Source organism: Microtus oregoni, unplaced genomic scaffold, assembly GCF_018167655.1.
Source record: "Microtus oregoni isolate MIOR12 unplaced genomic scaffold, Mior012 000016F_ref0000370, whole genome shotgun sequence".
Classification (NCBI taxonomy): domain Eukaryota; kingdom Metazoa; phylum Chordata; class Mammalia; order Rodentia; family Cricetidae; genus Microtus; species Microtus oregoni.
The window spans coordinates 37,290,154-37,302,737 of NW_024543075.1; the positions used below are offsets into that span (position 1 = coordinate 37,290,154).

General features: G+C 37.0%; 1 protein-coding gene across 1 annotated transcript; it reads right to left on the reverse strand.

Moving 5' to 3' along the window:
• Window positions 1-299: 299 nt before the first annotated feature.
• Window positions 300-7,801, reverse strand: LOC121457776 (olfactory receptor 473). The gene is made up of 2 exons (XM_041666766.1): window positions 7,789-7,801; window positions 300-1,228 (listed from the first exon to the last, which is right to left on the reverse strand). The coding sequence occupies exons 1-2, from the start codon at window positions 7,799-7,801 to the stop codon at window positions 300-302; spliced, it is 942 nt and encodes a 313-aa protein (XP_041522700.1).
• Window positions 7,802-12,584: the final 4,783 nt, after the last annotated feature.

Here is a 12,584-nt window from a genome sequence, read left to right on the forward strand (position 1 = left end):
ATCCAGAAAGTAAAACAATAGTTTCACTTACTTAGGTTGTTGTGAGAAATAGGTGAATTAATATATGCAACTAAAATTTAGCCTGACACACACAAGGCACATAAATAACATAAAAGAAAAGATCTTGACTTATTGAAGAAGGTCTATGATAGCAACAATTATTCCTGTCATTTTACTGATGTGAGGTGGTCCCACAGATGATACATGAGTGTATAAAGGTGAGTTGTAAACATCATGTGATGGATGCTAACTGTGATATGGCTAAATGAAATCATCACGTATCTCCTGAATTGAAAGGTCTATGAATATACTCTGACAGTTGCCTTCCTCAGGGCCTCCTTTACATCTCTGTTCCTCAGACTGTAGATGAGGGGGTTAAGCATGGGGATCACCACTGTATAGAATACAGACAGCACCTTGTTCTGTTCAGTAGAGTAGTTGGACTTGGGCATCACATAAATGAAGGTGATGGTCCCATAGTAGAGAGTGACTGCAGTGAGGTGGGAGGTGCAGGTGGAGAAGGCCTTTTGGCGGCCCTCAGTGGAGCGCATCTTCAGGATGGTGATGAGGATATAGATGTAGGAGATGGCTATGACAAACACTGTCACCACTATAATGGAGCCAGAAGAGATAGAGGGGATGAATCCAATAACAGAGACATCTGAACAGGACAGTTTCAACAGAGGGGAGAAGTCACAGAAAAAGTGATCTATCTGATTTGGTCCACAGAAGTTCAAACTTAACAAACAACCAGTAAATGTCCAACCATTCATACAACCACCAACATAAGAAACTCCCAACAGTATAAAACAGACTCTGGGGGACATGAGCACGGAGTAAAGGAGAGGTGAACAGATGGCTACATAGCGATCATAGGCCATGGCAGCCAATAGGAAGCACTCAGCTGACCCAAATGATACTGTGATACAGAGCTGAGCTTCACAGGCAGCCACAGGTAGGACCAGCCCATGCCCAAGGAGTTCCATAAGCATTATAACGGAGACTGAGGTTGAATAGACAATGTCTACAAAAGCCAGATGGCTGAGGAACAGGTACATGGGTGTGTGCAGCTGGGAAGAAATTCTTATCAACGTGATGATGCTGATATTTCCTACTAATGTGACAACATATACTCCTAGAAATATCACAAAAAAGACTATACACAGTGTAGGATCCTCTGTTAGTCCCAAAATGATTAGCTCTGTCACAGTGGTGTAGTTTCCAGTCTCTTCCTTTTGTGTGAATTGTCCCTGTTGAGGGAAATGAAAATAATTTGTTTTTATAATGTTCTGATTTTTCACATTGCTGGATTTTTTAAATTATCCTCACTCTTATTCATGGTTTTATCCTCTGCTCCACACATAACTACTGAGTTCATTGGAATTGTGGTACTTTTTCCTTTTATCTTTGAATAAAATGAAAATGATGAACCTCACTTTGTCATTTGCTATTTTTTGCATGCACTATTTCTTAAATGTTACTATTCAATACTTCACTATTGTGATCTATCTCCAATGGCCATGGTCAATAATTTCAATGACCAATTTATTCTCATGATGGTCATTTTTATTGAAAATCTCACAAACCCCTCTCATAATTTGTTCCTATACCAAACTGATCCTTTCCTTCAGTCGTTCCACCCATATTTTATATCTGAGTGTTGATTTCATCCAGCATTTCCTCTCTGCAATGTGGGAGATTCCTAGCTTTTTCTCATTGTACCACATACAAAAAAAAATGTAATTATATGCCATTTACTTACCAATTTTATCATTTTGTGAACACAAAAACATAACTATCACATCAAAAGTCATAGAATTAGTTTATTTTGTGCTCAAATGGGTGATTCTGGCCCAGGATCATGTAGTCAGGTTACCCTGACTATCATAATCCTATGTGATACATAAGGTTTTTGTAGTTACAGAACAAAACAAAGCCATAACTCAGTCCACTTCACAAATATATTTGTAGAAACATCAGATAGGTAGTTTACAGCAATTGTGGGAATCCCTCTGTAATAGGTCTCAGGTGTCTTCTGATTTTATTCTTAGCTTGGGGTTGGTAGAGCTAGTAGTCTAAGAATACATCCCAAAAGATTTTATATAGTAGTCATAAGGATGTTATATCAGACACAGAAAGGGGCAATGAATGGCTATAAAGAGTTAAATGATAACCCAAGAATATTTAATATAAGTTTGGTTTTTTTTAGTTCTCATTCTCATCTCTTTTTGTTACCACTGTGGTCTAGGCTTTGGTCCTTCCTCTTTTGTATTTTGTTGCATTTGCCTCATTTTGTTCATTATTTTTCTTTTATGTTTCCCACTAAATAGTGGCATATTTATTCATTAAATTATTTGAGTAACTTCTCAAATATTCATAATATAATATAATCTCACTAAAACCATGCACATCACATATCATTGATTTGTGGCGTTTTTATTGATTGAAGAGTGTTTGGTAAATGCATGTTCCCTGAGTGATATTCAGGTATATGAAATACTTCAAAGAACCTACATCATCTGCTTTGGCTTGGTATTCAGAACTTTGTAGTCTAGATTCAATCATTTCTCTAAATTTATCTCCCTATAACATATACTCCCTTACAATGATATGATTTTCAAAAGTCATGTTAGAAGATGCTCTGATTGTCTTCTCATACTGATATAATATGCATAGTATTCAATTTCTGCTAACAATGTTTATGCACGATTAAAGTATGTAAACATTTACCTAAACTAGTAATATTAGAAATAAATACCTTTCAAATATATCAGTTCTTTAAATATTTCAATTGTTTTTTTCTTTTGTAAAAATAAGCATTTAGTTTCTCTGATGAAGAGCCTGAGTTCTTTCAATAAATTAACTATGAAGAGCAATGAATCAGTAGTTGAGCATCTGTAGCCCATCAAGAATATCTTCTATCTTTTCTGTGATGGATCTCAGTTGTGTCCAAATGACTCTAGTAACAGCTTACTGCCTTGAGGTCAGCTCTACCATTAAAAATCTATTTTTCATTGCACTAATTATCAATATTGCAACAGTACAAATTATCTATTTTATACATAAAATTATTTAAATAGTTGAATAAAGCTATCATGCCTCCACTGCTTTTTCTATTCTAAAATTACTATTCATAATTTCTTAGAAAGCTCTTTCTAACTCTATCAAGCTTGCTTGGTACTTTGAAATCTTTCTTTTCAAACTCTGATCTGAAGAACAAGACTATGCACATAGTAGCATTGGTGCTCTGTGATTCCTGCCTCTATCTCAGTTCCGTGGTGGCAATGCTGCTTTCATTATGACAGCATTAGGAGTCACTCTGTGCTGTTGCAGAGTCCTAAATGGAGTCCAATAAGGTAGCCTGTCAGCTGGGTTAACCTGCACACGGGAATCTGTTTGGCTCCCATCTTTTTGTTTTTTCAGTGATGTTAATTGTCCATACACTGCAGTTTTGTTCTGAAAAACCAACAGAGGTATTTTGTCACATAGTTATGCTAAGTAACTTGTTTCCCCTCTTTTATTGAAAATGGAATTTTTTTCTCACATAGTATATCCTGATTATGGTTTCCTCTTCCTCTGCTCCTCCCAGTTCCTCCCTACCTTTTCACCCATCTAGATCTACTTCTTTCTATCTCTGATTAGAAAACAGACAGCTGTCTGAGGGAATATAATATAATATAATATAATATAATATAATATGATAAAACAAGACAAAAATTAACACATTGGACTTGGAGAAAAACAAACAAAAGGAAAAGAGCCCAAGAGAAGAATTAGAGACCGACTCATTTGAACACTTGGGAATCCCATAAAAACACTAAACTGGAAGCCATAGTATATATGCAGAGGACCTGGTGCAGACCCATGCAGGCCCTGTGCATGCTGCCTCAGTCTCTGTGCTCACATAAACTTTAAACATGCTGATTTAGAAAAACTTACTTTCTTGGTGTCCTCCATCACCTCTTACTCCTGCATTTTTCTGCCTCTTTTGCAGGGTTCCCTATCCCTGAAAGGCAAGATTTGCTGGAATTCAATAAAAATAAAATGTTGCTACTTTCAGTTGTTCCATGCTTTGAAGAACATTGTTTTTTTTCCTACATGGCAGGACCTCCTGCCACACATCTCTAAGCACAATCTCTAACACCTGCCAAGGTCTAAACTAAGATATTTTATGTGTACTATGCTGATCACTACTTGCCCTTCTCTCCCTCCCTCCTACACACCTAAGTTCCTGACCTCTAGACTAGCATTTATTCTTGTCACCATAGTTCAGGAACTCTGACCACTCTAATATCCATTCTCCTTACTGGTTCAGTCACTTGTGGTGGTAAATAGGGGACACAGGACTAGGAGCCTAATCCAACCCTAGTATCAAGGTTTTCCTCCAGATTTTGTTTTTCACATTCTCAGTTTTCAAACTTAGCAGTGGTTTTGGCTCCCTTAGATCCATGTTTCTTGGGTCCCCAGGTCCAACTAGTATAGCTATACAAGGAACACCACAGGGTCTCTTTTGCTTGCCTTCTTAAACCAGTGAAAATCCATCTCAATAAAATCCATGGCTCTTGCACCTACCATTTAGAAACAGAGTTGTGATGCTGAATTCCAAAAGAGACTTTAGGAAGATGTATTCCTTTTACATCTATATATATATATATATATATATATATATATATATATATGTATGTATGTAGGCTGAATACAATGTGAAATATTGAATACTCTCACTGGCCAAGGATACATATGCGGTGAGAATGATGATGGATATCTTTGACCGAGATGGGAGAAAAAAGATGCTCTCAGTAACATGGCAAACCCTTAGGGCTATGTTTGCCTGTCCCTTTGAGAGATGGGTACCTATGGCTTTTTGGTACAGAAATGAATTCTAGAGCCAGGTGACTCATTAGGGCCCAGCTGGCCCTCTCTAGCGGGCATCTACATCCTGTGAAGTTATTTGGAATTCCTTTTCAGTGTTTATTAAACACAAGTGAAATGATTTGTGTTTTCCCAGAAGAATACAGGAAATTCAGAACAAATAATTTATTTTATTAATTGGTGGTAGCTAGTGTGGGGATCTAAGAGGACTTCTCAGTTAAACTTTAAATAAAATTGAAAAGCTTTGTTCAAATGAAAGGTAGAATAGTACATGATGAATATATTACTTTGACCTATTATTCATTTTTCTGAAAAAAACATAAAGATTATGATAGAATCCTGTTTAAGATTCACTTCACTCTTTTTCAGGTATCTGGAACCTATTTTTTTCCCACTCCTCAATACAACACCACTGGAAGGCCTTTTGAGCATCCACATTGCACTGCAGGCAATAAGACAAGTGCATTAAATACTTGACTCAACTCACCCAAATACTCTGCCTTCCTTTATATGTTTTAAGGATTTGAAGTAGACAGTCATCATTTCTACAGTCTTTGATGAATACCAGAATGCAGAGCATCTGAAAGTGATTTATTGTGGTACACATAACTACCATTGTCTTGCCTCTTATTCAGCACCACGCATTTATTTTATGCCTGCATTAGGATCATTTGTTCACATATACATTCTTCAACTCAAAGCCATCAAAGTATTTTTGATCTCCTACAGATGAAATTAAGGCCGCTTTGTGGATATTGAAATAGCCCTATGAGGCAGCTCCAACTTCTGTCAAACACAATCTAAGACCTACAGCCTAGAGATATAAAGGTACTTGTGACCATAGAGGCAGACCTAAATACTTTACTTTCATTTCAATAACTCACCAGATCTATGATATGATTTATTTTTAGCACTTTCCAACCAGACATTGTCAGTTGTGACTGCCCAGAGACTTCTCAGTCTTCCACTTAGGAGTATTTCCATTGGTCCTAATGAAATGTAAGGGACTCACCACTTCTGCAGAATCCAAACCGTGTGTGTGTGTGTGTGTGTGTGTGTGTGTGTGTGTGTGTGTGTGTGTGCAGGCAAACAGGCATATATGTGTGTATGCATATATATATATATACATTAAATATATCATATTAAATATTTGTATATTAAAGTGAGCATGCATTGTAACCCCAGCCCTGTAGACCATGTTACTGGAGTTAGACAGTCACTCAGAGAACAGCAAGGTCCTAAGTTCACTAAAACCCTGATATCAAGCTCAAGGTCATATCCAAGACCCCACTGTGGATCCAGAAATTGTTAGTGAAATAGCTACAAATTCACAAAGGATGGAGGCTGATCCACTAGTCCTATATCCTACTACAAAGGAAACTAACTTAAAACTTCCACTGACACAAATCCAAATGAAACAAAGTAAAATTCTAGAAATAAATGTAAAAGAAAATATTTTTAGGACAAATTTTTAGGTACAGCACAAGAACCATGAACTGCAAAAGAAGAAATTGTTCAGGCTACTCTGCATTTGTACATTTTGAAACCATATGTTGTAAATAATCAAACCTTTTTTCTGTCTAAAACTATTTCCCTTTTTTAATTGGAAATAAAATCCATATGAATTTTAGAACTAACTTAAAAACATTTACAAACTTTACCCAATTATATCATAATTTTAATGACTCTATAGTTAAATTTCTTACATGAAATTATATTTTATATTATCTTCTTACTTTTTAAGATTTATTTTTATAATATTTCATTGCATTATGCATATATATGGAAGTATGAGCACATAAGTGCAGGTATCTAGAAAGTCCAGGAGAGGATATGTAATTGAAGGTTTCTTTCCTGACCACCAATTCTCAAATAACCATACATAGGCTTATATTAATTATAAACATCTGTCAATGGCTCAGGCTTATTGCTAGCTAGCTCTTACATTGAAATTAACTCATGTTTCTTATCTATATTTTGTCATGTGGTTAATGGCTTGTTACCTCATTTTCTACATGTCTTACTTCCTCAGCAGTTGACTGGCATCTCCCAGACTCCACTCTTCTTCTTCTGTATCTCTGCTTGGATTTCTTTTCTGGCTCTATCCTGCCTTTAGATAAGCCAGATCAGCTTTATTTATCAACCAATGAAAGCATCACATATTTACAGCACACAGAAACACCATCCCACAGTAAGGGCATCAGATCACTTGGAGGTTGAGTAACTGGCAGCTATGAGACACATAATTTTGCTTTGGGACAAGTGTCTTTTATCCTGTCACTTGTGTTATTTTTAATAAAATGCTGATTGTCCAGTATCCAGGTGGGAAATATAGGCAAGGCAACCAGGCAAGAAGTAGAGGCAGGGCAACAAGAATGCTGGGAAGATGGAAGTGCAGTCTGCAGTTGTGACCCAGACAAAGAGGAAGCAAGATATGACTGCCTCACCGAATAAGATACCAAGCCACATAGCTAACTCAGGCAAGAATTATGGGCTAATATAAGTTATAAGAATTAGTTAGTAAAAAACCTGAGCTTATGGGCCAATCAGTTTATAACTAATATAGACCTCTGTGTGAAACTTTGGGACTTAACAGCTACAGGACCAGGCAGGACAGAAAAAACCTCAGTCAACAAATGGTGCCCAACATGGGGCAACTGCATCCACATAAATCTTGAGAGAGTTTGGGAAGTAATTCTAGACAGAAAACAATAGAGTATAGCACAGCTTATTGATATGAGCCCTTTCTTCAGTAGACTCTGCTTGTTAGAGGCAAGTGCTCTCTTTTAAGAGGGGCTTCCTGACTCAGTTTTAGCTGCAAAGTCTTGCAGCTCTTTTAAGAGTTCTGCCATGAAACACTCAAATGGTGTTAATGAAAAGCTGACTGACTACATGCATTTTGGTGGTGGCAGGGACCTTGAAATGCCATAGAGTTGTGGCAATAAACATGGCTTCAACCGGTACTTCCATCATGAGACTGGAATCTCAGAAAGATGAAAAATGGGCTGCATCCAGCCATCAAAGCCACAACTTTAATCCTAGCCATGTTGCTTGGCAAATTTAAGGCTCGTGTAGTCAGAAAAAGAGAGATATCCAGTAAAGATAGATTCAAAGGCAAAGAAAAACCTCTAAATGGCTTACAGTGTGTTTTAAAATATACGTAGGCTTGGAAGACACAGGAAAAGGATAAAGTCCTTAAAATAAGAAAGAGAGTAGTTGGGTGTGGTGGCACACACCTTTAATCCCAACACTTGGGAGGCAGAGGCAGGCAGATCTCTGTGAGTTCAAGAACAGCCTGGTCTACAGAGTGAATTCCAGGACAGCCAAAGATATAGAGAGAAACCTAGTCTCAGAAAACCAAAAATTAAAAATAAAAATAAAAGAAATAAAGTTTAAAATAAAGACAGAAAATACACAGAGTGCCTGGATACTGTATATTATTGTCTTGTTTTGAATTGTTTGATGGCTGAGGAAGGGGCAACAGTTGATGAAAGACATTTGTTTATAAATGCTGCTGAATTAATCCAAGATAGGCATTTTAGAAATATCTTGACTTCAAAATTGAAGTCAAAAGGTAAGTTACTTTGGAGAAGAGGTTTTGCTTTTGTTTCCACAGGAAATGAGAGGCTATGTATTCATTCTGGATTAAGAAAATAAGGTTTGATCAAGGAAAACCCCCCTGAAAAATCTCTGATAGGAACAGATGGCCTATCTGAGTTCTACATCCAGAACAGATTCAAGACTGCTGCCTGAGATGATCAAGACTCAAAAAAATACACCAGTCATGACTTTATCATAATTCTAAATTTTCCTTAAGTCTCCATAAGATTATTAGTGTCCCCAGTCAACAGGAAATAGCCTGGAAAACTATACCCACATCCCCAAAAAATGGATTATGGATATTTTCCTTATTTAGAATGTTGGTTACAAGTTGTTATGAATATATGTTATGGATATTGTCAGGAAGAAAGCTAAACAAAGGAGATTCAATTCAGAATTCTTGTTTTGAAGAAAAAGTGGGGGAAGTGCTGTGGGATAATGGTCTTTTATCCTGTCACTTGTATTATTTTTAATAAAATGCTGATTGGCTAGTTGCCAGGCAGGATGTATAGGTGGAGCAACAAGAATGCTGGAAAGAGGAAAGCACAATCTGCATTTGGGACCCAGATACAGAGAAAGCAAGATGTGACTGCTTCGCCAAATAAGGTACCAAATCACATAGCAAACTCAAACAAGAGTTATGGGCTAATATAAGTTATAAGAATTAGTTAATAAGAGCCTGGTGATGGTGGCGCATGCCTTTAATCCCAGCACTCGGGAGGCAGAGGCAGGCAGATCTCTGTGAGTTCGAGACCATCCTGGTCTACAGAGCTAGTTCCAGGACAGGCTCCAAAGCCACAGAGAAACCCTGTCTTGAAAAACCAAAAAAAAAAGAATTAGTGAATAAGAAGCCTGTGCTAATGGGCCAATCACTTTATAACTAGTGTAGACCTCTGTGTGATTCTTTGGGACTTAACGGCTGCAGGACTGGGCGGGACAGAAACCCTTGGTCAACACAATTTGTCTACTAGCAATTGAACTTGGGCCCTCTGGAAGAGCAATACAAGCATTTAACCACTTGGCCATGTCTCCAATCCCCTTTTATAATAAATTTAAGCTAGAATGTAAAGCAACAAGTTCTTCTATGACATTTTTGTACACATATATCATTATACTTTGGTCTACATCACCCAACTGCTTATGCTATCCCTGATGTCTCTCTTGCTGGTCCCTTATCATCCTCCAAAGAGTCCCCTTTCTACTATCATGTCATATGAATTCCATTACCCTCTCTTCCCCTCCACATCTCCCTTAAGACTGTTTTCCCTTTCTCATTTTACCCCATTCTGTTTTAAATCCTACACACATGTATACACCTATATAAATTAAATCTAGATTCAATACACCAAATAAATTGTAATATTTGCGTTTTAGGAGATTAAATATTCTTTTATAGTTATGTCCTACTGAATCCATACTGCATTTTATTATTCATGACTAAAAAGTAAATTCCAGGGCATGTGCCTATGTATGCCTGAATGTGTGTGTGTGCCTATGTAACATATTTCTGTGTTTATTCTTGTGTTTATCAACACCTAGGTTGGTGCCATAGTATAGCTATGTTGTGTGATGTTTTACTCTTTTGGTTTATTTGAGGGGTCCACCACTCGGCTCCCAAATAAATAAAACACAGAGGCTTATTGTTAGTTATGAATGCCTGGCCTTAGCTTTGCTTGTTTCTATCCAGCTCTTCTTATGTTATCCTGACTGCCTTTTGCCTCTAGGCTTTTATATTTCTCTATTTCTGTATAACTTTTTTACTTCTTTCTCCATGGCTTACTGTGTAGCTGGGTGGTTGTGCCCTGATTTCCTCCTCTCCTTGTTCTCTTGTTGTTCTTCCTTCTCTTTCATTTCTCCTTCTACTTATACTTTCTGTTAGTCCCACCTATGCTCTTCCTTGCTATTGGCTGCTCATCTCTCTGTTAGGACCATCAGGTGTTTTAGACAGGTACAGCAGCAGAGCTTCACAAAGTTAAACAAAAGTCACACACCTGAAAATAATATTCTCCAACATTTCCCCCATTTTCTTTCTAAACAAAAATGAAAATTTTTAATTTTAACATAGTAAGACTGTATACAATAAGAACAAATATCAAGTAAAGACTATATTCACAATGTAAAGAATTCCAGTTAATTTGAGTCTGGCAAATTAAAAGAAAATACCATCCTATCTTATTGAATCTATAGTTTTATACCTATTTACTCTCTATCATAATTAAGGAAAACTGCAACTATAATTATCTAGTCTTCAACTTCATCAAAACCCACAGAAAGATACTATTATTTGAGTAAACAAAAAGTGCATTGCAAACAACTTCCAAAAACTCTAGAAATGGCCAAGACATTTGCCTGCCTGGACAGTCACCCAGAGTTCCTTTGCAATGTTGGGTCATCTATCTTCAGCCTACAGGCCCTTAGTATCTGGCAAACTTTTCATTTAAGCAGAAAATTTGAAAGACTCTCCAACCTATATTGATTGTTTATCAGTCACTTTCCTCTGTGTCCTTCAGATTGTCTGGCAATTTCTTCTATGAAGCAGGAACCCGAAAGAACCATTTCACTTTTTCAGTCCAGCAAAGTTCACTGGTCCCTTTCCTGTAGGTTCTGCATGTCCAGTTTATAAAACATACTCTCAAGAAGTCCAAGCAAGAGGAACTTCTTGCCCAAATGACTATTACCACAGAAAATATTCAGGAAATATGGGACACAATAAAAAGACCAAACCTAAGAATAATAGGAGTAGAAGAAAGGGAAGAAGTGCAGCTCAATGGTCCAGAAAATATATTTAATAAAATTATAGAAGAAAACTTTCCCAACCTAAAGAAAGATATACCTGTGAAGGTTCAAGAAGCATACAGAACACCGAATAGACTGGATCAAAAAAAAAATCCCCTCACCATAGAATAATCAAAACACAAAGCATACAGAATAAAAAAAGAATATTAAGAGCTGCAAAGGAAAAAGGCAAAGTCAATTATAAAGGTAAACCTATCAGACTCACACCTGACTTCTCCATGGAAACCATGAAAGCCAGAAGGTCCTGGATAGGTGTACTGCAGAAATTGAGAGACCATGGATGCAAGCCCAGACTACTATATCCAGCCAAGCTTTCGTTCACTATAAATGGAGAAAATAAAATTTTCCAGGATAAAAAATTTAAACAATATGCAGCCACAAATCCAGCCTTACAGAAAGTAATAGAAGGAAAATCACTAACCAAGGAGTCCAACAATGACCACAATAACTCAGACATCTAGAGACCCTTCACCAACACAAATCAAAGAAGGGAAACACACAAACTCTACGACTAAAATAGTGACTGGAGTTAACAACCACTGGTCATTAATATCACTTAATGTCAATGGACTCAACTCACCTATAAAAAGGCACAGGCTAAGAGATTGGATAAGAAAACAGGATCCAACATTCTGCTGTTTACAAGAAACACACCTCAACCACAAAGACAGGCACCTACGCAAAGTAAAGGGCTGGGAAAAGGCTTATCAAGCAAATGGACCTAAGAAACAAGCAGGTGTGACCATACTAATTTCTAACAAAGTTGACTTCAAACTTAAATCAATCAGAAGAGATGGAGAAGAACATTTTATACTCATAACAGGAAAAGTCTCAATCCTGAACATCTATGTCCCTAATATAAAAGCACCCACGTACATAAAAGAAACATTACTAAAACTCAAGACAGCCATCGAACCGCACACACTAATAGTAGGAGACTTCAACACTCCTCTCTCACCAATGGAAAGGTCAATCAGACAGAAACCTAACAGAGAAACAAGAGAATTAATGGAGGTAATGAAGCAAATTTACTTAACAGACATCTATAGAACATTCCACCCAAATAGGAAAGAATATACCTTCTTCTCTGCAGCTCATGGAACCTTCTCAAAAATCGACCACATAGTCGGTAACAAAGCAATCATCCACAGTTAAAAAAAATATTAGTAACCACCTGTGTCTTATCAGATCACCATGGATTAAAGTTAGAATTCAACAACAATGCTACCCCCAGAATGCCTAAATACATGGAAACTGAACAGTCAACTACTGAACCATACCTGGATTAAGGAAGAAATAAAGAAAGAAATTAAAGT